Raw genomic sequence first — 26,930 nt, 5'->3', positions numbered from 1 at the left:
GCCCCTCTGTGTCACGTACACACGGGCAGAAAAGTCCTTGGGTCTTTCACCTGAGCTGCCCCCGCTGCTACACAGAAAATCTGAGGGAAACCACTGGGCTCAGCCAGAGGGAGTGAGCCCTGCTCAGAGCACTGATAACCCACACCAACACTCAGAGATAAGGCAGTGCCTTGGGCTTCCCTGCTTCAACTCCAAACATTTCATTTGGCTGAAACTGGCAAAGCTTTCCCAGCCCTGCAAATCCACGGTGGCACCAGTTTAGGCTTAGGGGTGGGGAACAGGGAGAGCAAAAGCCATGTCCCAAGAATGAAGACATGGAATAATTTTCATGCTCAAGCAAGGCAAGGGAGAACCCATGTGAAATGAGGGGGAGCAAGAGATGGGACATACCATCACATATATATATATTCTTTTTTAAAATACAAAGGGAGCAAACTGCACTGAAAGTTAAAATGCAAAGCATTATATAGAATGCCTTTTTTAACTCATAGGAATGCCACCGTGACAGATTTTAGCTTACAGAGAAGTGCCGTGCAGCTTAACATATGAACAGCTTTAAAAATGAGCACACTACAGGCCATGCAACATACGTGCAGCTTCTCAAGATATAAAAAAAGATCATATTTTCATACTAAAACTGCACCAATGTCACCTTGCAGAAGATCCACACCTATTTTAAACAAAACATCCCTCTATTGTCTATCCTATACACAGCCCTATTCTATCAGGCTGGCGTTTGAAATAAAGCAGCAGTTTTTATGAGGAAAGCAGGTTTCCCACAGTGAAGTAAACTGCACAACAGAACAGATTAATGGCAAAATACTACATCCACCGGCATGGGAAAAATACAGGCAAAACTTTCTCCCCCCAAAACGATTATGCAGTGCTTCTCCTATGTAAAAATGCAAACGGCTTCAGAGAGAAGGCACCGAAATCCATCGGAGTAGTATAGCATACAGAGAATCCTGTTGTCTAGCAACCAAGTGCACCAAGAATAATTTCTGCTTATATTCTGAGATGTATAAATTTCTTCATGCCACTGCACATCACACACACACACTCACACACAGAAGCACATACCTTTTGCCCCTCTGAGCACAAATCCAAATCCTTCATTGTCTTTTTTCTGCAGGACCACTGCCTTTTCTTCTATTATGCAGTCACTGTAGAGAGAATTCCGAGGATAGCGACCATTATTACATCCCTTCATCACCACTGTAGTAGCTGCTCCTCCAGTGTGCAGGTTCATCATCATCACAGCCCGTTAATCAAATAATATTGCAGTAACCAAGCATGGGAAAATATAGAACAAATAGCAGCAAGGGGAAGACAAAGACTAAGCTGGATGGTAAAAGAGAACATGACAAAGCAACTTAAAAGGAATAAAAAAGGCAGAGAGGAAAAAGAAAGAAGAAGAAATCATGCATGGTGGTTTGTGTTCTATATGAATGACTGGATGAACATGTGATCATGTAATCTGTGGGCTAGCTAGGATTCTAAAAGGAAAAAAAGTAAGTGAACTGAACGACAGTATCATTAATAAACTCCTCAATCGTGGATGTACCAGATGCATCTTCTAGTGAAGCCAAAATGAAACCAACCAGAAGAAAAATGAGGCAGCATTTTAAATTTAAAGATAATAAATTATGATTTTCTATTAGCTAACTAAAAGGCACAAATATATTCTGAAAGCTATGCCTTGCATCAAAAGCCCTTTTTCAATCCTATTGAATGTTGCATGCTGCAAGAATCCCACATGATCATCTGACAGCCTACAATGCTAACAACGTGCAGCTGCCTTGGCGTCATCAAGCACAAATTTCCACAGCATCAAGAATCTGCATAATTGAAATAGTAACAAGGCATGCACAAGCAGGAAAACACATTTTCTAAGGAATATTTCCTGTCTCCTGATAAACAATTAATATTATAAAACAAGGAGATGGTATAAAGGACTATTTATGTAAGCAGTATTCCCTTAAAGAGAAAGTAGCCTTAGGAATCTCACTGTCATTGGCTGAGATAAAAGTAGAAGGTAGATGGAGAAAATGCACAAAATGAACATTAAAATGGGATCTTTCAGATACAGGGAACGGTCTGTAAAAGCCTTAAGGGGTTCAATAGCTTTCATTAAAAATGAAGTTACTAAAAATAAGCTCAAAGAAAAAAAAATTTTTTTGAATGTTCTTTTAGGAGCCAAAGCATTGCACAGCACGAGTTGCAGGGGTTAAGTTCATGAATTGTCAGCACTGCAAACTATGCTGCTTTAAAATACCTACAGAACTAGTTCAGATAGAAAGGAGTATGAGCAAGTTTGCTTTCCTTAATTTTTTACTGGCCAACTTCTGTTCCTACTGGTCTGGTACAGAATCAGTCCCCAAACCAGTAAATGCAAGGAGAGACTGGATCTGCCTCAGGGCCATTAATAATCCCCAGAGGGAGGAGGAAACTAAATAAAGAGGAATTGTTGTGACCTTTTTATTTAAAGCTCTGAACAAAGAGAGGGATGATGATATCAGGACACCAATGGACAGCCTCCAAACTCCAGATTTTTCGTGCATCACAGACCATCCTTTTGGTGCCTTTCCAACTCTGCGGGATGAAACTTCCCATGGCTGCTGAAGCGATGATGTAAGGTTGTCTTCCAAATTGCAGAGTGTTTAACACCACACATGAATTCAAACTGCCACAGTGGTGACTTTGTGGGCAAGAGATGGTCTCCATCAGCACCCACAGCTTTTGTATTCTTAACTTGCAGTAATTTACTGTGTCTTTCAGACATTTTCTGTTCTTACAGCTAAAAAACTTCTGCTTCTTGAGAAAGCCCAATACCCTCCGGCTCAGGGGTGTCAGGATGGGATGGAATATGCAGCTCTCAGAGCCCACTGAAGCTTTCCATCAACATCCCAATGTTCTAGAAACTGACTGCTCCTGCCAGTGCATTGGCTTATTTCCATCATTTCACCACCACATTCTCAAGGTGGGTCCCTGTGCTTATCCACTGAAGAGTCAACAGTGTTACTTTTTTTAATACTTGGTCAAATTAATAAAACCCATTCCCTTCAAGTTTCCTTGTAACCAATCAATAGCTTAATAGAGCTTAGAAGGCAACTTCTGAGATCCTAATTATAGCAAGACTTTGATTCAAAGAACCCCCTCTCGTCCCCTCCCCAAATCCCACTCTTGTGTCAGTTCATTTCCATACACAGAATTCAGAAGTTTATCAGCTCAGCAAACTCAGGATCAATTCTCCTGGTCTACATCAAAAAAAATCAGGCATCCAGGGTCCTTCCAGAACCAGTGAATGAAATGGATGGGCATTGTCAAGTCAGGCTCACTTACAGATTAAAGGTATAAAAACCACCTCTGATTTTCTTCTCATGTACAGCACATCTATTCCGTAAACTACCCAGTTTTATACTTCTGTTCATGTACTGAAAGTGGGGATGCAAAATTGCCAACATTTTACAAAATTACGTGCAAGGAGGAGGTGAGAGGGGAGGGAGGGAGAAGCACAACAAGATTTTTTTGTAAGAAAACACACAAACTGATCTCTATTATTTGACAAATACAACTTTCTAATATACAGTTACAGTCATGAGGAGAACAACATCACAGCCTGGAAAATAAAAAGATAGGCTTGAAAAAATCAGATGTGTAGTATTTCTTCTCATTTATGTTCCCTAGAAGTAGGAAACCTGCAAAAATCCTATGGCTTGAGTAGCTTAAACTTGTTCAAGCAACCACTGAAAGCAAATTGATTCTCCCCACACACCTCAGTGCTGCAGAGCAAAGAACCAGCAGCAGGAAAAGGGGGGAAGACAAGCACACAAAAAAATGAACTGAATTTACAACCTGCACACCCTTTCTCCCAGAAAAATGTGCATTCCCATGAAAAGGAGGCAGAAGAGGGGCAGAGTTTAACCTCTGGCTCTTTGCAGTGTTGCTTTTTGCTCGCTTTGCTATACCAGGGCTCTCTGTGCCAGCCAGGGTGGACTCTCCACCCAAGGTCTGTTCACAGTCCACCTGCTTCTGGCAGGCAAAGTGGTGCCAAATGTAAAACTAGGTCAAAATTTCTCCCCATGAGCCTTCTTGGCAGCATCTCTTTGATCCTGGAGGTGTTGTAAATACTTAGCAGCAGAACACAGGGTACGGCAACCAGTGACAAATGAAGGTGGCATTACATTAGGAGCTGCTCAGAGGCCTGAGCTCAAGCAAGAAGAGGAATTTCTTCCCAGGCTCTTTCAGTACAATGCACAGCTCTGTGTGAGGCCAGGCAGTCCCTGCTATCTGTGATTAGCCAAATTTCAATAGGTAAAACCCCTGAAGTCCATTTCTGTCCCATCCCAAACCAAAATTCAACAGCTTCCACTTCAGAGACAAATCCTCAGAATATGACCAGTTCCATATGGTGGTAATAAAATGAGTAATTCTAAAATCAATAGCTCATTATTTAAATAGGGCAAGCGCTGCTTTGACTTTGGGCTGTGTAAGGCCAAGATTCATTGCAGGCAAAGTTAAATGCAAAAGGCATCCTGTAAAGTGCAGGATGTTTCTGTGTGGAGCACAATCATAAAACTTCAGGTCAAAATAACAGTCAATGTAAATCTCTGCTTTACTCAAGCAGGTGATAATATAAAACATGCTTGTTCATCAGTTCATGTAGTTTCCTTAACAACGTAGGGGTCAAGAACTGTGCAGAGCTGTTACAATTTCTATTATTTTACAGACTGACCAATGGAGAAAGGGCAATAGAAGGATTTGCCCATGATCAGACAGATATGTGAGTTTTGAACTCAGCACTGTTCTACATAACAACCATCATTTGTGTGGGCTTTTCTAAACAGCAGGAATTTCTGCTTTGCTAACAGCCCATTAGGATAATATCTGAGGAAGGCAGGAGAAATGTCAAGTCTTTCATAAAGACCTGTATGAAGAAAATAAAGGTTGAAGTGTAGGTTCCTGCTGGAGGCAGGCCCACAAAACCTGGCTTCCTGTTCTCATCAGGGATAACTACACCCTATCTTAAGGCATGACTTATTCCATAAGGTAAAATACTAAATTACAGAGGTGGAGACTATCAGGACTACAGGATGTGTTTAGGCAAGTTTGTGACAAGTGTTTCATTGCTGATTTCAATCTGAAAAACAGCAAGTAGACGATCCACTGAAAATTATCACCATTATCTGGAAACAAAAATGGTTATTTGGTCAATTCTCAGTCTCCCTCTAAGGCAGAGGAAAAAATGAATGTAAAAAGGAATTATTTTCCTGATACCCTGCAGTCATTCTTCCCCTGGAACATAACCCAAGCTTTTCAGCTCCAGTAGCCCGGGAGTCCACAAGTCCTTCAGTAAGGACTTGTTCTCCCCTTGAGTGAGAAGTGGCCCTCGCTCTCTCCAGGTTCACTTCTTTCAGTTGGCCAAGTACATCTAAATCTCTTCATTAGCCCTTTTTCCTCTCCTCAGCACTCTTGCAATTGCAATCTTTTGGAAAGATCTACTGAGTTCACAACAAGATACATCCTAGAAGAATAAAGTGTTCTGCCAGGTGCAATAAAATGATATCTAAATCATTCCATAAATTTATATGCGATGTCTGGAAGCAGTCACACTAATTCCTTTCAGGATAAGATGGCCAATTCATGGTGGCTATGCTCAAGCCAGAGAAGGGCATTTGGGAAATCTGTTCAAGAGGAGGAGCCCTTTGTTCATTATCCAACAGTCAATCCCTGTTAAAGGCACACACTCTTTCCCTTTTTTTGGGAAGTATCCTGTCCTGATACCACATAAAATGGAAATTATGTCTACAGCAAACCTTATTGTAGGATATAGCAAACTTTCAGTGGGAAAATATTTTCTGTTACTGCTGGAAGGGGTCAACCTTATAATTTATAGTCAACTACTCTAATGGCTTCAGAAAAATTGGCTAATCCTACTAATTAAGGCCTTCAAGATTAATGAAGACACTTTCTGTGATTGCTCAAGTTTCCCAGGCATCAATCATCCACTTTTAGGCCTCACATAAGAGCTCCCACAGCTCTCCTGTGTCAGGCACAGCACCAATCACTTGCTCAAGAGGCAGCAGCTACAGCAGCGAGCGGGTTCTGTGCACAGCAGAGAGGAAAATACACAGGCTGTCCCTAAAAACCCACTGGCAACCCAAACAGAAACAGTGGGATGTAGCCAACTGAACAGTCAAACTCACAGTGACCTCTCCCTTCCCAGCATCCTAGGATCCCAGAACTGGGGGAGATGGCCCACTCTGTACAGCTGAGCAATGCTTATAGGACAAGTCTAATGATTTTCTTTTAGAACACACATTTATCTGGAAGTTTATAGCAAGCTGTATTTGGGAGGAAGAAAATATTTCCAACTAGCTGGGTCAGTGCCTCAGCACTTTCATCACGGCAGATAGAACCTAGCATTAGAATAGAAATACTGGAGAGCAGTCAACTTTAAATTGATAAATTCCCTACTAGGCAGCTGAAGATACAAGTCCAAGGAGTATGATCATGATACAATAATTAAAATATGACAGAGAGGGGATGAAGAGAATCACTTAGAAGTAAAAATTCTCCAAGTCGTTCTGCTGGTTTTTAATTAAAAAAATAAACTGGGAAATCAGGGCTGCATATGGAAGTGCAGCCTGGAATCAAATGCTTAGTACTACCTATGGACCTCAGCTTCACAGGTGCTCTCAAAGAAATCCAAGAGTAGAATCTTCACAGGCACAGACAATTGGTTGTGTGTCAGTGCCTGACCGGCACAGCTGGCACTCAAACAAAAAACCCAGAGAAGACAGACAAGATCACCATTACCCCTGCTTGCACTGTGTTCCTCTCTGGCTTTATCATCTGTGGCAAACAATTTCAAATTGCCACAGAAAGGACATGGTCTAATTTCTCCTTGGTAAACTTGGCATAGCTGTGTCTTCCTCAGCTGGCTATGATCAAGCCAGATAAAAACAGGAAATAAGAAAGGATGCTTCAGCAATACTCCTGTCACCTCCCCATATTCATATATTTGTCTTTCCAATCTCCTGTAGCAGTGCTGTATCTCCAGAGTTAGTAAACATCTTGTGGAGCTCTTTGATCATGAGAACAGCAAAGCTGCACATTTTGCTTTGAAATCTGCTGATGAAAGAGGAATATGTCAAACTGTGGCTGTTTTGAAGACATGGACATATTCTCCACTCCTGGATGTATACGGCACAGTGAGGGAATCAGAGGCTCCAGTAAAACCTCACAGCACATCTTCCACCTAAAAAAGGTGTTTCATTCACACTTCTAAACAAGGAATCAAGCCATCTTTATTGGATTTTGAATACTTGATACCCTGGGTGAAAAAAGAGCAGTTCTTCACTAAGTCCCCAAACCCACACTAATGTCAGCCAGGAAGGGATTCACTAAGAATTAAGAAGTTGGAAAGATGGAGCTGCTTTTTCCAGCCTGTGATCAGCAGAATGCCAAAAAAAATAATCACCCATAATTACAAGAAGCAACCTATCTTAAAGAGAGTAACAGTGCTGTACAGTTCAATAGGTTTATGATACAAAACTTTAGAAAAAAATATAGGTTGAAAAGATAAATATTGAATTTCACAACAGAAGTGTACAGTAGTTGCACAATTTCTTTATGTAGAACCAAGGAGAAACTTTCTCTCTCTCTCAGTCCACATTCCTTTACTCAGCTTTTAATTACACTTATCAGATTTTTTGGTGTGCAAGAGAAGGGAGTAGCCAATCTAAAGTAATACTTTTCAAATAAATTGATTTAGCTGTTGGTACTTATAGGTTGTTTCCTGGTTTCACCTTAAGTTGCTGAACCTCCATCAGGTAAAATAAAATACTGGTACAGCAAACCAAGAAGTCAGCTTCCTGGAAAGAGAAATCATCCGGTAAAAGTCTGAGTCTATATTATATAGGAATTTCAGGATAGGATATGAAGGCTATATAAAAAGTCAGTAGTAAGTTCATAATCCTAAGCAAATGTACGTATAGGGTATATATGTACCAGATGTATGGGTGTACTGATATCCATAGATGAATATATTTATACACACTCACAAATAACCAAGTATTTTAGCCTTTTTTAAGAGAAATGTTATTATTCTTTCACATCTGTGCTGGTAGAGATAAAACAAAAAAAAATCATTGGGGGTGAGGAAAGTGGCAAAATTAACTTAAAAATAAAAGCTTAATTCCTCTGTATTAAGTAATTTCATTTTTCTTTTAAAAAATGAACAGTCATTTCAAACATCACACATGACAAAGTGGAAACCAGACATGAGACATGCAGGCAGGAGTCCTCCTGCTCTGGAACAGGAGAGTTTTATAGTCCAGAGTCCCTCCACCTCCTTCACACAAATGTTCCACCTAGCACAAAAATATTTTGGGTTCCAGCACACTACACTTGTACCTGACACTTATCAGCAATTTTCAGTTTTATTTATCAAGCATTTGAGCAATGTGAGCCTGGACTGTGAAAGTATTAACATTCATTGCTAATATGATGAGCCTTGGGCAAACAGCCTCTCCAAACACTCACATATGTTTAGGTAACCAGGATATTTATCTGATAAACACTTTACTGTTAAGGTTTGTATTTTCCTACCCCAAACCAGCTGCAGTTCCAGCCTCTGATGCTGCCACCAAACCACAGAGAAATAGGAATTTTCTCCCCAATCATCTTAACATATAAAGTATTTAGATAAAAGGAATATTAATTATAGATGTTAAACCTAGTGGTTTTTTATACAGTTGGGTTTTTTTTTAATTCATCATTTTCCTGCTGTTTTTGCTAAAATTGGTCATTATTATCACAGACAATCTCAATACCAAGGAGAGGAACATGTTCAGGGTTATCAGGACAAGTAACAAAGGCAGAACAAGGAAAGTAACTTCAATCACACCCTGGGTTTAAAAGAAAATAAACAGAAAGTGTTTTATTAACACTTTTTAAATGTGCTACAAGCCCTTTAAGGTAGCAGTTTGACCTTGGAAGTCTTTAAAACAATTATTAAAGTCACAGTACATTTTGGTATCACAACTCCACTTGCTCCAAGAGAGTCTAAACAAAAATAAGCTACAAAATAGGGGGGAAAAATGTGATTTCAGGACTGATGACAAACATGAGTTTCAGATTAGTTTTAAGGGATCCTCAAGTTTTCCATCACACCCTATTTGCTATGATGAGCAGGAGGAATTTTCATCCTCCCGTCCTGCATTCCTTGGAAAATAAACACAGCCCTGACCACAAGGAGTGTGAATAGCCCTGACTGTACATTTCAGCTTTACAGATGGAAGTATTTCACTTACAAGTCTGCATTGTACAGAAAAATACAGTGATTAATCAATGTTAAACACACTGCAAATTTTTATGACAAAAAATGTTATGCCTTTAGTATATAACTTACAAGTTTGAATTTCTGTCTAAAAACAAATGAGGCCTCACCACAGGCATAAAGTTTTTTCTGAAAACATCCTTATTCTTCTCCAAGAGCTTTAAAAATACAGTGCACAGTGAGAAACTGATTTTCTAGGATTTTGCATGAAAGAGCTGTAAAGGTGACGTGAATTACAGTTAAATTTTCACATATCCCTTTAAAAATCCTGACTAATCACGTTATTTCACAGTCTCATTAACATCAGAAAGAAGGTAGCAACTTTACCCTCTTTTCTGAAATATATTCTCCCTCTCCATTTCTCTAATTGCACTAAGCTCTTGAGTTATTTTAAGTTTACTCCAAATTTTGCTTACCTGCAAGACAAAATGTCCATCTTAACAGCTCTCCTGCCTCCCAACATCATTATTTTCAGCAACTCTGTCAAAGCATGGCCAGTTTAGCCCAAAATGCTGGTAGCAGTGAAAAAATCACTGACTTTACAATTTTATTTAAATTGACAATTACTTATCTTAATTACATGAATGCTGAACTGGAACCTGCCTTTATTGCCCCCTTGCCTTTCATATTCAGCTTGTTGGTTGCACTGATGTGGAATTTCTGGGAACATGAAGCTTTCATCTTTTGTGCACTTGAGACAAGGTAAAAATGTTGGTTTATCATTTCAAGTCAATTCAGATGCACAGATTTTAATATATTTCAGCATTTATGGTGCTGGAAGTGGTTGCAGTAGAGGTGTAAACCACCTCTGCCATAGGTGCAAGGGCTCCAGGTTTGGATGTGCTGGTCTCAAGGATCCCACAATCTACTCAGTATCATCCCTGGTTTTCAACTGGAGAACCAAACTCTTAATTCTGGTATCTGGGCCCTATAAAAAATTAGATAAATTAGAAGACACATGGGTAACAGGTTTTTTTTTCCTCCTATAGATGCAGTAGCCGCTTTTTCTTAGTGCGCATATTCAACACTCACTATTCCTCTGCTCAGAGCCTTACTATGAACTCAGTTTTTGTGTAACACTTATCCCTTAAAGCCAAGCTTTGTTGATACATTTTAGTGCTTGTCAGACATCATCTCTCCAAAAACAGGCTGACATTTTGTGTCAGAGAGAGCAGGGAGCCCCAGCAGCATCACCAGCCACTCAATCGGTGCATCTGCCAATCATTCCCAGGAAGCACCCCCTAACCTCCACGAGGATGGAGAGAGCATCTGCTCCTGGCTCAGGGAAAGAGGAACACTTTCAAAGGGCTCGGATAAAGCCCTGCTCTGTCCAGCAGGTTCCTGGCATTCAGCCACAGCTCAGGCTGTGGATTTAAGTCTGACACACACAGGACTCAAGCCCAGACATCCTTTAATCCAGGTGAATGCTCCACCACCAGCTACTGTTTGCTCTTTAGCTGCTCCCTCTTTGTTGGGTTCAATTCCATTTCTTAAAGAAACAGAGCTCTAGCACATCTGGTTTGTCCCAGGAGGAACAAGGCACCCTCCTCCCACATCTTCCTTTTGCACCACCAAAGACACTGAGCATGAAAATCCACCCCTCTCCAAATTTGGATCATTTCAGCTTTCAAGAGGAACAAAACACATACACTGCCTGCCAGCCACCCTAAGAATGTTGCCTCATAGATCAAATTCTCCAAATGCAACAAATATTTGTGAAAATCTGCCTGGAAAGAGGGGGTGAGGGGGGAAGAGTGGTTTAGATCACCCCCATTGGAGGCAAGCCCACAGTGCAAGCTCACCAGTTATTTGTTCCATTTGGGGCTGCCAAAATTTCCAACTGCATCATTCCCAACCAGAGGCACCATATGGAGGCTTTGCTCATCTGGTGATGAGGTGACAGCATGGCAGCCAAAGTTGTCCTGGGGCAGGGAATTAAATCATCACAGGGGCTGGGACCCAGGAATGGAAAATACTAATTATTAGAAATCTAATAATCCTTCTTTCTTCCCCCTCCCCCCCCAAAAATCCCATTTGAATCTCCTGTTTTCCTCTGTTCTAATTATGTGGCTCTTGTTTCTAACCAACCTGGTGTCACACCCTCACAAACTTGTTCTGCATCTCCACTCCTTTTTCTTTTCTTTTTTTTCATTTCCTCTATTCTAATTTAAAGAAAAAAACCACTTAATTCCCCCCCATGCACAGGACACAGGCTGCTGCTTTCAGTGGTGACATTTAAATCCATGCTGTCCTCCAGCATCCGGCCGGAGGAGTTGCAGAGGAAATCCTGCTGAGCCTGGGAGTACCAATTACTGTGCAGGAAATGGCACAGCCCCCAAATCCCAGCCCTTGTATGCAGCAGCTTCTCTACCCCAGGCACACAGTTAAGTCTGGAGTAGCACTAGAGGTAGATCCTAAAAGTTTTTCTGAAGGTACATTGTAATTCTACATTTGGGAAAGGCTGTGTATTTTTTTTTTCTCAGTTCTTGAGCTCTTTTTGCTAACACTTATCACTAAAAATTTAGGCAAACATCTAGTCCAGAACATGTCTGACACACTTCAGTCATTAGTTACCAAACCATTAGCTACTAAAAGCTGGAATCTTACTGAAGTGGGTTGAGCAAACTTCACTGTTAAGGCAGCAAAGAACTAAAAAATGCACTTAGAAGCTAATGGAAACTTTTATCACTTACGGTAGTGTTTTGCATCTTACCATAATTGTATTAGATCTTAATAGTGCAATTAGAGAACAGTTTTAGATGGAGAGGCACCACAATTCAGATGCACACACACACACACCCTTTCTACTTCCTATTTCAGCAATTCCTTTCAATATTTGCCACCAGCACAAAAAGCTCCATCGTGGCATCACACAACAGCAGAGGAGGCAAAGTGCAAAGTTGTTTATTAGCAACCAAAGGAATTTCCATTAGAAACTGAATAACCATAAATTAAAAACTTCACATTTTACATCTCCACCTGCTCCACAGAGGCTACAATGTGTTAATTATGGCTAAAATATATATGCAATTCTTCAAATTGCATCAAATTATGCTCTTCAAGTTAATGAGGCACAAGGTATTAAGACTGAGCTACCCTTGCCTTTGTGCCTGACATTAAGAGCAGCTCAGTGCTATCAGGCTGTTATACTCACAGTTAATTAATTAATTCAGAACAGACAACAGGCAAGTCCAACAAAATAACTTTAGACATCAGGTGAGATTACATGCACAAAAAACATTTTACATACTTTTTTTCCCTACAATTTGGCTCGTGCTGACCATTCTCTGTGCCCAAAAGAACCGTGATATCACATCTGCAGAGATTTTTAAATCATTAAAATCTCAGAGAGCTTTCAGATGTAACCACATGACGGTCTCACAGGGTTATATTTAATTATAATGATAAGCATACTCAGATATTTTTTTATCATCTTCTAGGCAAAAAACTGAGCTGTGTGTATAGATAAAAGGCAAATGCTGTTGGTTTTACTTATTTCCACCAGAGGAAACCAAGGACTTTGTTTAAAATATATGCCTGCAGGTAAAAACAGCTGTAAAATCACCTTCCACTTATTATCAATATGTCAATCCCAGATTGAGGATTTATTGTTAAGAGTGAAGAGAACCATATTAATCTCCTTATTTCCATTTCCTTCAAGAGATCTCTTGAACAGTACAGACTTCCCAGGAAACAGTGGAACTGGTGATATCCAACAGAAAACAAACAAACAAACAAAAGAGCAGTTCACAGAATCCTAGAATGGTTTGGGTTGAAATGATCCTTAAGGATCATTGAGCTCCAATCCCATATCACCTAGTTCTTACTCCAATTCAGAAAATCCCATTTATTTTCCATGTAACAACACTTTTCTCACTGTTCTGCCCAGGCGGAACCAACATGAAAATGTGGAAGCAGAATATAAAATATAACAACAGCTCTTTTACCTTCCCTCAATATTTGCAAGGATCCATTTGCCAGGATTTAGTGGATTGCTGCCAAGGAAGCAGCACTCAGCAAGCACATAAGCCAAATTCCCCACCCCAGGGACACAGGGCCACCATAACCAAGGAGAAAATCCCTTTGCTTCACATCAGTTTTACATTCCTCATCACTTGCAATGGCCAGAATTCCACTAAAACTTTCCATCTGTTTCAAATCTATATTTTATTATTTAAAAATCTATATTTAAAGAGATGAGAAACTGCATTTCTCTAGAGGCAGGATTATTTATGTAAAATATCCACATGAAACCAGATGAAAGTATTTCTGCATAGGACTGAGAACTTCCACTAAAATAGGTGTGGAACACACCTAATGCTTGAACCACCAAGACAGCACCACTCACATCACAACTTTCGGACAAAGGTATCCAACAGGCACATTCTGTGGGCTAAAAAACTGAAAAATATAACCAAGCTCTCCACAGCATGCTGAGTTGCAGGGGCAGACAACTTCAGCTGTGCCAAGGAGTCTCTCTGAGCTGCTCAGGAATAAATCTCATGCTGCTCTATCCAACAGCACAGATGACAACAGCAACAGAGAATGGCCTGCAAAGAACTTCTGAGAAGAATCTCAGTTTTTTATTAGGTGTTTGTATGTAAATTGGCTTTTGAAGAGTTGCCCTTGTCAACTTCTACACTCATGGGACATGGATGTTGCCACCTGACTTCCAAGTAGGGACAGTAGAGTGAATGAATTAAGCCTTTAATTAAGTTTTCTTACAGATTACACCATCCTGTTTTCCTCTTTGTCTTCCTCCAGAAAAATAGAACAAAAACCACAAGGCAAATCAATTTGGTCCTGTCATTAATGTGGTGGCAACCAGCCTTTGGAAAAGGTTATTTGTCATCATGTCCTCTCCTGAGAGCTCCTTAATACTGCTGGCACCAGGAAAACTTCTGCCATGCAGGGATTGGAAGCAGTTAAAGAGTCTGGAGAAAGCCCCCTTGTGAAAGTCAATAACTCTGTGAAGAAAGACAGAATAGGCAGGAGAGCTCCCATTCATGTGCAGATTTGATTACACTGATGTTGGCATTCAGTTGGGTTATTGACTTCTGCTGCTGCCCTGTTCTGCTGGGGGTGGGAGATGATGCAATGAATGCAGTAAGAAAAGTTTCCACTGTCGTGTCCTAACATTCCCAAACTCATGGGGGCGATGGATCATGTTTTCCATCACACGAAGTTTATCATTTTTGCATAGCATCACACTATGTCTCATATCATTTATGTCTCCAGAGTATAAAAGTAAGTTATCACTGTATTAACAGCCCCTTTCCATTTAAAAGGGTGATAACATTTTACATTTTAAATTAAACAAGTAATTAATTCCACATATTTTCCTGACTGAACAATCCACTGTCCCATCTTGAAAGAATTAATCAATTCCCTCACTTCAGTTAAAAAGCAGATAAAAAAATGATAATTTCTAAAGATTTACCTTAGCTTTAAGTTTTTAAAAAATAAAGATTTTTTTAAAAAATTCAAACATCCATTCTATGCCTTAGCAATACTTTCTATTATTAAACTGGAATTCATCCTTGATTAATTAATTCATTTATGCCCTACAAATAATTTCATTTGAATTAACTGCTGACAAATCCAGGGAAGACAGAAAACTTCAGAGATGTTCACTTCAGCAATTCTGCATTATCTCCTTGCAGTTTCAGTGGTGTATCTGCTCTTTAGGACAAGGAGTGGGGATTTAAATTGAAGGAGGACAGACATTAAGAAGAAATTCTTTCTTTTTGAGGGCATGTCATCAGCATTTAAGGCAGATAATACAACAGACCTGGTAGTTTCAAATGCTGTATTATATTTGTATGATATTTTGTGACTCTTTGCACGGGCAAGCAAGTCTCAGTGCCTTTCTCCACATTAGTAAGCATCCTCCCCATTTTCCCAAAGTTAATGTATGGGTAACTGATCTCTTATGCAAAGCTGAAATAGGATTTAATGAACCTTCATTACTCAAGCTGCACATTTTCCTCAAGATGAAAAATGCCATGTACAATGTATTTTCCTGCATGTGAATAAGCCCATTAATATAGATTTCTGAACAGAGTGTTTCTACTCAGCAATTTTTGCCCTTTGGGAGGGAGAAGGAAAGAGGGAAGGGAGCAGACACTTCCCCTCACTCCCCCACACTGTCTCTGGAAAGGAACTGGATCAGCTTTGTTAGTACTTTGGATTCAGAGCTGTTCTTAGCACAGAAGCACAATTGCCTTCTGACAAATGTTTATGAAACCTTTGCTGCCAGCATTAAATCTGTTCTAATGTATTCTTCCCAGACTTTGATATGAAATGATAACAGAAAAAGTAATCAAAGCAATACAAATCTGGCAATATCAAAAATTGCTCTCACTTTCACACCTTGTTTGACTCTTTGAATAATTCCCCTTCCTGAAGGAGCCCTTGTGAGGAATTAAATCTGGATGTACCACCAAGAGACATTAATCTCCAAACAGGTTCTGAAATGCAAATTCTCTTTGCTTTAGCAGCAATGCACAAGCACCAGTAAAATCATCATTCAGAGGTACAAAAAGCTGATTTGCAGCCTCAGTCAGGCACCTGAAACACAACTTGGTGTGTTATTGGTTTTTTTAGTTATCCTGGTGTTACTTTACAAAAATTCTAGATTCACCATTCTTTGCTGAAAAAAAAAGTCTTAAACAAGTCTACCTTTCCACTGCATTTCTTAGAATTTCACATTAATTCTGCCTTCCTACCTTTTCCTCTCAATTTCCACTATTACCCTTCCAAATGGATCCACTGAGTCTTAGATTCTCTGTGGAAACTGAAGGAGAGTTTTCTTCCAAACCTTGTCAGGAGAACTCTGTTGCTGTGCCTCTCTTTACTCAGGCAATTAATAGATACCAAGTGCAGACACACTTCCTAACTAATTTATATAAGGCCGCACAAAAGTTCATTTTTTTTTCTGATTATCTCTCCTGCTCAGTCCTGAAGTAGGTAAGATATATATTTTTGAGAGCTTTACTGTTGCACTGGACAAACCCAATACCTTCAGGAAAAAAAACTCAAAACAAGAGAGAAATAAACCAACAACCCCCTTCCCCAAGGAAAAAAAAAAAAAAGTGAAAAGGAAGGTTTTGATGGAATTGACATTTCCTAATGGAAAAAAAAAACCAAAACTCTTTTTAGAAAGTAGCAGGAGGTTTCCAATTAGAATTATTTGATATCTCTGAGGCAATACGCAGCAAGACACAGCTTCTCTCTTTTGCAGAAACAACCCTATCCATTCACACTGAAACACAGAGACAAGGATATGGATTTTGTAGACTAACGATCACACAAAGAACCTTGCAAAAAGCCAACTCTTCTCACTGCAAATGTCCCCAGTAACCACTGAGTCTGCTCTGCAAAGCTTGTCTCAGAGCATGGGCTCACAGCTTCTCTTGGCACCATTACTGTCAGCGACACCCCCAGTCAATCACATCCTGTCCAACTGGGAACTCCCTCCCCAAATTCTTCAACTCACATAGAAGCTATGTCTGAACTTCAGAACAAAGTCTGAGATCACAGAACAAAACCAACAGTTACCTTTTTTTTTTAAGTATTGTGCTACATGAAACGCTGCCATTGCTTTACACATTTCAGAGTTTTTCTCCTACAATAAATGTGGTTTCCTTGCAAACAAAAAAAAAAAAAAAAAAACCAAAAAAACAAAAACACAAGCTGTAATTGTAATTGGACACTCAGGAGAAAAGCATAATAATTCCAGTATGCCACCAAAATTTCCTCAAGACACCAAAAGCTAACTGAGGTCCTGTGTTTGAAGGTCATCCTTTCTACCAGCAGTCACCTGTATGTTCAAGGTATATCCATGGGGGAGAAGAACCTGCTTAAAAATCATGAATTCTCCACAAATAAATAATCTGATTTCTCATTTTCCAGCAGCTTCAGTTCTACTCGGGTTCCAAAGTTACTGTTCAGAACAACAAATCTCTTTTACCACTCCCAAAACAAAACAGTGAAACTCATGACTTCACTGCTCCCAAATTTTCCACACCCATCCCACATGAGCAAAGAAAACTGCAATAAAAACCAATTTAGAAGTAAAATGGTACCCTCAGAAGTTCTGTTTAGTGATCTGCTTCCCTCTTCCCCTCCAAAGCCTAAACCAAAAGTAGCAATTAAATAAAACCTGGGAAAGTATTGTAAACAGATTTCAAGCAAAAGGAAAAACTCTTACCTTGAAGCATCAAAGCTGTCATAGGATCCAACAGTGTAGTGTCTAAACAGCTTCTTTGTTCTATCTGTTCGTGTTTCTGCACAGAGAAAAAAGAATTCTCAATGCTTCTGTATTTCTTAATCAAGTGCTGAAGTATTTGTTTATATTCCCTCACAGTGAATGAACGTAGTTTCAAGGCATTTTGGAAAAATTGCTGGCTTTGGAGATAATCCTTTATGGCATCAGACACATCAACTGAATAAGGAGAACTTGGAGATCATGAATCACATCATTCACGGGTTTTAAAGCTCCACTAACATTCTCAGTGGCAAAAACTTTTGTGTCCAATATTTGGGTCTTTTATAGCTAAGAGGCAAAACAGAAGAAGAAAGAAAGAAGAAAAATTTGCAATAGATGTCAGAAAGGTTGGGAAAATAGCCAGAATATGCAAATCAATATTTTTTGCCTAACTACAGGCTGGTCCTCCAATGAAATCACCTTTGGTTTGGCTAAGAGACATCAAAAATCAGATGGAGAAGTTTCTGGTTTCAATTATGACCATCCAAGTCCCATCTGCCCAGCTGAGGGACTCTCCATGGAAGGACAGCCTGACACAATCCCAACAGATTTTATTGATTCTCCAAGCCAGCCAGAGCCCTCAAGGCACAGCACCTCTGTGGCACAACTTTTAAGGATGGTACAAATGACTGAGAAATTGTTGCTTCAAATGACCAAGGGTAAGCCTGCAGAGAGAACAAGAACATCAGAGCAGGATGGAAGGGCTTCGAACACAGCCAAGGAGCAGGAGAGAGTCCTGGGAGGCAGACCTTGGGAGGAAGGGTGGGAAAAATGCTTATTTCCTTGCTTTAACCAGTGCAGCTGACATGTAACTGGATCATGCCCCCAGCTGGAGGCATAAGTACAAATACACCCACAACATAGAGAAATTCCAGCTGGAAATGTATGTGAAGGTTACAGCTGGCTAAAAGAGTAAGAAAGTTATTTATTCAGAGCTGTGTCCCAATTGGCAAGGCCCAAGAAAAGCAGTATTAGGAAAAACCAAAATTATTTACATTTATCTATATTTTGTGGAGACCAGCCAGCATCCATCCTACAGGATGGCCAGAGAGGGAGAAAATTCCCATTATGATATGAACTCTACTTGATAGTTTAGTTTATTTTGTTCCTTTGTCACTCACCTACAATATGTATTTTCTGCCTAAAAGGCCTTTCCTTTACCCAAAATTCCTGCTCCTACTGCACAAATTGCAGTCAGTTCCCCATCAAGCAACATTCTTTTTTTCATGCCACTCTGAAAATCAGGTCCATACCAAGAGACATAAACAGAAGAAACAGAAAATCATAAACCTGGAGTCCACTTTGAGTTTCCCCCTGGCCTGTTCTCAGAAGTCCCTCAGAAATGATTACAAGAAATAAATCATGATGAAGAACATTTTGAAATCTTAAACCAACTGCTTGAGCCTTAAGGAGCCAGATGTTCCCCCTGCAGAATCTGTTTTCTATAGCATGATATTTCAGTGCTATAAGGAATACAAAGTGGGTGGGAGGGATGGGAAGGCACAGCAAGACAGAGAGCTTTGTTCAGCTGCTCAGGACTGCAGAGCCAGCACTCTTCAGCTGCAGCTTGGGTCTGCTCCCCAGCTCTGCCACCCCTCTGTTTCCCCCCACTCCTCTGTGTGCAGTCAGGGATTATTTGGGAAAACAGAAGCCTTGAAAGGCACTGAACTCGAGGCTAAGTGGCAGTTTCCCAGGCTGCTGTGTTAAGTTCCCTAATTACCCTCTTTCCCTCACCTCCAACACAGATTCCAGTGTATCACACAGCATGAGCACGGACACCCAGGAGCAGGGACTGGGGGGACCAGGAATCTGCCATCAGAATGAAATGGGGACTGAAAAAGGAAAAGGATCCATTGTCTGACTTGACAAGAGAACACAAAGAACCCGTAGGCAAATGCCTAACAAATGCTGTTCTGAATTCCCACCAAATATAGCATAGTCACACTGTTATAGGTATATTTGAACCAAGGGGTTAGCTCCAAGTTTCCCTGGATTTGTACCCATTCTTATGTCCTAGGTTTTCTCAAGATCAGAACTCTTTCTCGAACTGCTTTGCAGTAAGTTAGGACTGCCTAACACTAACAAGTCCATCATTATTTAAGAAGCTTTTACCCACGTAATTTTTTGGGGATTTCCTCTAAAACTTGGTTGCAGACAGATTAGAAAAACCAGCAAGAAAATATGGACACGAAGGTCTAGAAAGACATTATTTAGCAGTTTTATTTTAATAAAGACAATTACTTTAATAATACTGCATTCTTACTCAGAGGAATATCTGTCATCACAAATGAAAATTCACTACATCAAGTTGGATCAGTTCAGAAAGGTTTTCTAAGAGGTAGAACATAATGCCAGGGATTGCAAAACCATTCCAGTTTCCTTTACATTGACAAAAGACAGAAACATTGGGATATCACTTGAAATTTCTAGATCTTTTGAGAAGCCCATATTTTACCAGAGTAAATACCATAAAAACACAACATTTTTTTCCTGGTCCATTTCCCACTGAAGCCTGTGGAACTGCAGCAGAAATAAGCTGTGTGCCCTTGGCAATAGTGGCAATCAAAATAATAAAGCCCCAGCTGTTTCTTTATTAGAATCATTTATTGTTGCAGACATCTCAGTAAGCAACAGGCTCAAACCCTGCCCTTCCAGAATGTAATTTATAGAGTTCAAAGAGGGGTGAGCACTGAGAAAGTGTAGGTGGAAAACATTTCCTCCTTTCTCTACCTCAGGAGCAGAGAGGGCTTTCCTCCAAATAAACACAGGACTTCCTGTAGATTCTCTGTCTCAGTCTCATAAGTGACCACAAGACTCCAACAGATCTTGCAGACATTATCAACAGCTGAAAGATCACTGCCATGAAAAGCAAGAAATAAATTATATTAGGCCACTTGTGCACTGTTTCAGCCCACATCACAATTGTGGGCCTGTTCCAGCAGCCAGCCCAGCTCCCACCCTGATGCTCCTGCTTGCACTAGGTTGCTTACATATTTGATATTGCTTTGGAAGGTAAAGAACTAGGAAGGCTGTAGCAACGTATTTGCAAAATCTAGGCCACTGTGTGCCCCAGCCAAATCATTTCTAGTTATTCTCATCAACACCCTCTGGAATTTGTCAAGGTTACTAAGACATAAATTGTGCTAAATTTAGAAAGAGGCTGAGAAACAGAATACCAAGACCACAAGAACGAGATAACAGAGATAGATTAACTAGATAACAGAGAGCTGTGAAACACCTGGACTGTAAGCAATCACATACCCTGAGAGGTGCATGCAGAATGTGTGAACAAGACACAGACAGCAATCAAGAGATGCGTGATCAGCATGTGCAGTAAAGTTAGAATGTATAAGTAAGTACATAATATAAACAATAAACAACTTCTACTTAATCATATTAGCTAGTTATCCAAGATTTCCCACAGAGGGGGAAAAATCCCAAAGCAACTGTCTCCACTGCTTGTCTCCTCCCTGCTGCTCCTGGCAGGGCATTTTAGCGCCGTGTTTCCAAGGAAACTGCACGGGATGCTCTGCCAGCAGGGATGCTGTCAGAGCTGCCAGCACTCTAGGAAAGGATCCGAGTCACCAGCATGTCCACAGGATGAACAGAGGAAACAGGAGTGCTACAGCAGAATTTGTGCTGTGATACTGGGAGGCAAGAGAGCAGCAGGCTCTCCCCAGATACCACTCGTGGATAAAGGTGGGTCTTATCCCCACCCCAAAACATGCAGCTTTTCCTTCTTCCTTCCCTCTTCCCCAGTGACAGCCCTGGGAGATGTTTCACTCCCAACAGACATTTATAGATATCCTCTGCCAGAGCAGTTCAGGTACAGCACTCTGCAGGTACAACACCCAAAACAGTGGCAGTTAAAGGCCTTCCCTCTGCACCTTCCCCTTCCTGGAGGAAAAAACCTTTCCCAGCCATTTATGCTGGGGGTTATACCATTCAAAGCTGAGGAAAGCAGTCTAATAATAAAGTCAGCAGATATTCACTATTCAAGGACACTTGTACTGGTTTGCAACAAGACAGGGCTCCTATCTTACGAGTTTTTCCTTAAATTAATCCAAATTTGGCCACAAGAAAAAGTGGAGAAAAAGTTCATGGGATTGAAAAAACATCACTAAGGAGAGCAGACATTTTTCTCTCCCAAGCATATCCAAAATATCTGCCATACCAAATGATGCTCCAGAAAATAATCACATTAAAAGATAAAAATACTCTTCATACCACAAACTGTGAAGTCTCGGTAACTTATTTTACTTATTCCTGTTTCCCATTAGAAAATGGAGATTCATCAAATCTGAATATGGTACGATAAAATAGTGATAAGTGAGTTTTTCCCAGCCTATGATACAACTGTTTAACATGACATTTATTATTACTTCCTTTGAGCATTTCATTTGAGCCATAGCAAAGATGAAGTTCAGGGATCCTCCTGCAAATAATGTGGAGCAGTATTATGGATTCTTAAAAAACGTACCAAAAATGGGATGAAGAAATAGAAATGGAAATTTTCTCTATTAACTGTTTGATCATTGATTCTGATTAAGGGTTATAAAAACTCATGAAAGTGAAATCTGATGGTGTGTACCACCCAAGAATTCAGAAGAAACTTCACTATCCTTTTCATATCTTTGCAAATCTGAGGTAAAAACATTGATGCTCCATATAGAGGGATAAACTGTGAGCATCAAGAGAAAATAAGTATATGATGAAGGCATTATAAATGGTAAATTAATGAAAAACTTTAAATCATGGTTCACTTTCTTCTCTTTCAGTTTGTGGATGTTTTGGGTTTTTTTAAGTCCCAGTGTTCAGTTGATGTGATGCTCTCAACCATTTTTCTTTCAGTTAAAGCTGAGAAATAGCAAAATCTTATGTGGTTTTTGAAGTTTTTCAGATTTGAGAATAAGCATAAAAATGTCTCAAGGATAACTTGAGTGGAATAGCAAATCCTTGGATGTCCTTCTGTTTTCCTTTTTTTTTTTTTCCTGCTAAATCTTATTGTCAGAAAAAGAAAGGAAGACTGAGTGTTGATTCCCTCCTTCATCCTTAGAGGAAGATTAGCTGGAATGCAGTGAATTCATTTACCCACAAAGGATGCTGAAATGGCTGATCAATGGAGTGAATCAGCAAGTTTGTTTGCAAGGGAAACCTTAATAACTGAAATATGCAACTTGGACCTGCTGGAGAGGCACTTATGGAAGAACAGTGTTTCCCATGTCATCAGTTTTCCCTTTAATTTAACAAAAAGCTTACTTATACCTGAAAAATAAAACCCGCAAGTAGTTGTGGAAGCATTTGCTTCTTACTGTTCTAAAAACTTTACCAGCTCTTTATACAATTCCCTCATTTGCAGAATATTTTCAAAATGTGGGAATGGTTGCATGAGCTTTCCCTAAGTTCTCCCGTTGGGTTTCTGAGGGTCTCCATTCCCTCTGCCTCTCATTCCCAACCCATCTGTGGGAGCTCTGTGTCCATGGTCTCAGCTAATGCAGAGGATTAAGCCACTCTGTCTGAGATGGGCACAGACACAGCCCTGGGGGATCTCATAAAAGGAAATTAATTGGCAGAGGACAGATTTTTTTTCCCCTCCTCTTTGCCTAACAGAGTAAAATGCATCTTAAAGCAAAGGAGTGAAGAGCTCATAAAAAGCTGGATGTTGACCTCAGAGTTTCCAGCAGCTGAACATGGCTTTGGTCCACCTGCACCTAGTTTGATTGTTGTTGAAATACCCAGCTTTTACCAAGTCAGGCCAAAACAAAGCAACTTTGGTGCACTTTGCCTAACCTGTAACTGTGGCCTGAGTATACGTACATCTGCCTCATAAAAACCACCTCTCCATGTCAATCCCAAAGTGCTCCTGCACACATAAATAAAGGCATCTTGCTTTCAAATTCAGGGAGAACAAAGAAGTCTTGATGAGCTGCCTGCTGACACTATCATCTGTTGCAAATGTTATTTATCCTGAAGGTCAGGATGGTTTGTTCACTTACAAAGCTCAGGTGGTGTAATGTTCCAGTTCTTTAGAACTGACTCAGGGTACGAATGTTTTTAATCATAACACCTTATTGCACATTTTTCATCCTCCCAGCAAATAGTTCAAATATTGCCTGCAAATATCAGTGTTCTTACTGATGGCAGCAGCATAACCCAGAATGATGGCCTGTAGCAAAGGGCAGGTGCCAGGTGAAGCCTGGCTTGATGACTTTGCCTTGACAGAGAGACTTTGCATTAAATTTAGGGAAATTCCATTACAGGTTTGTGAAGGAACTCTGCATTTACTTGTGTGGCAGGAGCTGTGTTCTGCTCAGCATGACAGAGATTGTTCCTACCTGAGACATGTTTACAGCCCCACAAAGACAACCAACTGCTTGGGAGAAGGTCATTGAGCACTCTGAGTTGGAAAGAACAGATGGGGAATTATTTTGGGCTGAGTAAGGAAAAACAGGCCCTGGAAAGCCATTCTTCTATTCAATTTCAAAAATCATTAATTTTCATGTACAGCAAGTTTCAGCAAGAGTTATTATGGACTTTTATCATCAATGGTGATACAAATGTTTCCCCTCAATTTCCTCCCTTACAAGAAGCTCCATTCAAGTCTAAATCTTCGCCAGCTGTACTCAGGATCAATGATCTGTCAAATTCTCTGCCTTCAATAATAGATAAAATTTTGAATACATAAGAAGCTGCTGAACATGGGAGATACGTGGGAAGTTCCTAGAACCTCATCATCTTTTTCACCACAGCACTGCCTTTTGTTTTTCTTCTGCCTTGATTGTGCATGTGAACTTCTCAGTCTGTGGATAACACAGTGAAAATGACCAAACACGACCAAAACCCAACAAACAGAGGAACACTTCACAACTTCCACTGTAAGGGCCTCAGAATAACTTCTAACTTAATGTCAGAACTCCAGTCACAGCAAACAAATAGCTCAGAGCAGGATGGTGCTGAGCAATCTGGTACCCAGGTTTGCACAGGACCAGGGAGGGGAAGATGAGGGTGGAACAAGGAGCTGTGGATGTGGAAGTTCCCTGCTCACCAGGAAGAATTCCTGCCTCGCCATGCTGTTGCATGTGTCTAAAATACAACACTGAACTACAAATTCAAAAATGCAAAAGAAAACTTACTTAGAAACACCACATCACTTTTAACAGGAGTATCAGACTTTAGCAACTGAATTTGTGGTGTTGTATCAGAATATACATATATGGCTAGGTATAGATATAATATAATAAATTATATATATAAAAAATCAAAATCATTTCTAGATATGGTTAGAGGTACTCTGCATTGATGACTGCTAAGTAACACAGGATTCAGAGCCAGGCCACAGGATAATTAATTTTCAAATAGAAGAAACTATCACCATTGGTTTGAGAGTTTACTCCTAGAAGACCTACACCAGCATTCCAAATAATTAGGATGATTGCAGCAGGAAAGGTGCCAAATCCAACACTATTTCTAGCTTTTAAAAAGTATGGTACATACTTGTCCTTACAGCATTGTGTAGACACACAAGGGCAATTACCTTAAATGAATGCATTTGAAAATCCGTGTTGCAACCATAAATACTGCTGGAAATTAGAAAAAAATGCTGAGAGTGCTGGGAATTGAGTTTTCTAAGAAAGCACTAAAACCCAGATATGATATGTTAGCAGTGCATATAAAGATTGTACCAGATATTGAGGAAAGCAACAGTATTGTGCAAAGTTTTTAAAAATAATTATATTTTCCAGGCATTTTAATGATGCAGGTCCTATAAAACCTTTCCATTCCTTCCACTAGCACTTCAAAACTCAGCGATCCTTCATTAAAGCTCGGCACAATACCTCCAAAATTAACTTCATTCTTGGACTCTGACTTTCCAGCCAGTTTCTCACCAGCTTACCTGGGGTTTGGGTGCTTCTCCAACCTCACAGAGAAAAACACCCAGACATTTCATTGCAAAATGTACTCCTTCAACCACACTCAAAAAGTTGAAGCTTATCAAGGAATGTAGGATTTGACAAGCACTCCAAATTGCTACACAAAATATTGCTGCCTGCTCCTCTTCCTTTGCAGAGAGCAGCTACAACAAAAACCCCAAACCAAGCTGACCACAAGCAAGAAGCCTTATTTTACACCAGGCTCAAAGCCCACGTCCCTTCAGTTCCACGCTGTACCAAGAGGGGTTTTTTTTCCCTGCTGCAAGTTTCCATGGAAATGTATCAGTCACTAATCTAAATAAGTGCGGCTGAAGGACGCCTGAAAACCTGGAGCAATTACGCATGCCATTAGAGGAACAGAATATGATTCAGCCCAGCTATTAGAAATGTGCCACAGCTATCATTTCTATATTTTGTTGCAGTGTTCTAAAAACAATACTGCTTTATTTTTTTTTAAACCCACTCTTCTGCTGCTTATTAGAAGGAGCAACAGAAAACGCAGTAAAAATACTTCTCACGTAACAAGCACACAATGAAGTCAGACAGTAAATGTTGCAAAACACAAATGGAGTTGATGCCACACATTTGTTTTGCCATGAAAATCCACAGGACCTGAAAACTTCTCTCTGGTCAAAGAGACTTCACTTGAGTCATTTCGATGAGTAATAAGACAGTGAAAGCTTTGATCTGCTTTAAAGGGCTAATGAGCCTTAAAACAGTTGATGTGAATATAATTTCTGATCAATACAATAGCAGACATCCATGTGCAACCACAGCACACAGCTCAGGCACAGCTGGGTCTCTACTGATCACAGAGCTATAAGATCATGGAATCATTAAGGCTGGAAAGGCCCTCTGAGATCACTGAGTAGAAATGTTCTCCCAGCACTGCCAAGGCCACAACTAACCCATGTCCCCAAGTGCCACATCCACATGGCTGTTAAATATCTTGGGCTCCAGTACCAATGTTCCAGTGCCTGGCAACTCTTTCCATGAAGAAATTCTCCCTAATATCCAAACTGAACCTCTCCTGGCACTACTTGAGGCTGTTTCTTCTTGTCCTGTCCCTGTTCCCCGGGAGCAGAGCCCGAACCCACCTGGCTGCCCCCTCCTGTGGGGGCCAGAAGGTCCCCCTGGAGCCTCCTTTTCCCCAGCTTGAACCAACATCCCCTCTCCCAGCTCCCTCAGGCACTTCTGACACTCCAGACCCTTCCCAAGCCACGTTCCCACTGATTTGGACTCAACCTATTCCTACTTCACATCCCACAGGAAAATTTCAAAAGCTGTGGAACAGGGACTGTGCTGGTGATTCTGAACAATTGTTCTGAAAGTTATTTAGTTATTTCAGTCTGAATTTGCTGCTACCACCTTGTTATTTTTCCAATTC

The 26,930-nt window shown here is 40.3% G+C and overlaps 1 protein-coding gene and 1 long non-coding RNA gene across 8 annotated transcripts in view; one reads left to right on the top strand and one right to left on the bottom strand.

Annotated features, from left to right (window-relative positions):
* The window catches only part of SHANK2 (SH3 and multiple ankyrin repeat domains 2), a 277,285-nt gene that overhangs the window by 112,805 nt on the left and 137,550 nt on the right, over window positions 1-26,930 (bottom strand). For 6 of the 7 annotated variants that reach the window (XM_064425907.1, XM_064425908.1, XM_064425912.1 and 3 more), the window contains 2 exons: window positions 17,556-17,631; window positions 1,081-1,163 (listed from right to left, as the gene is read on the bottom strand). In XM_064425907.1, coding sequence (XP_064281977.1) covers window positions 1,081-1,163; window positions 17,556-17,631 — 159 coding nt within the window. Of the gene's footprint in view, window positions 1-1,080; window positions 1,478-17,555; window positions 17,632-26,930 lie in introns of those variants that run through there. The other variant, XM_064425913.1, reaches the window with a different exon arrangement.
* On the top strand, window positions 1,376-3,048 carry LOC135303777 (uncharacterized). The gene is made up of 3 exons (XR_010365155.1): window positions 1,376-1,511; window positions 2,489-2,631; window positions 2,798-3,048. It is a non-coding gene; the product is annotated as an uncharacterized LOC135303777 (long non-coding RNA).

Source organism: Passer domesticus, chromosome 6, assembly GCF_036417665.1.
Source record: "Passer domesticus isolate bPasDom1 chromosome 6, bPasDom1.hap1, whole genome shotgun sequence".
Classification (NCBI taxonomy): domain Eukaryota; kingdom Metazoa; phylum Chordata; class Aves; order Passeriformes; family Passeridae; genus Passer; species Passer domesticus.
This window is presented reverse-complemented; position numbering and strand designations above follow the sequence as displayed.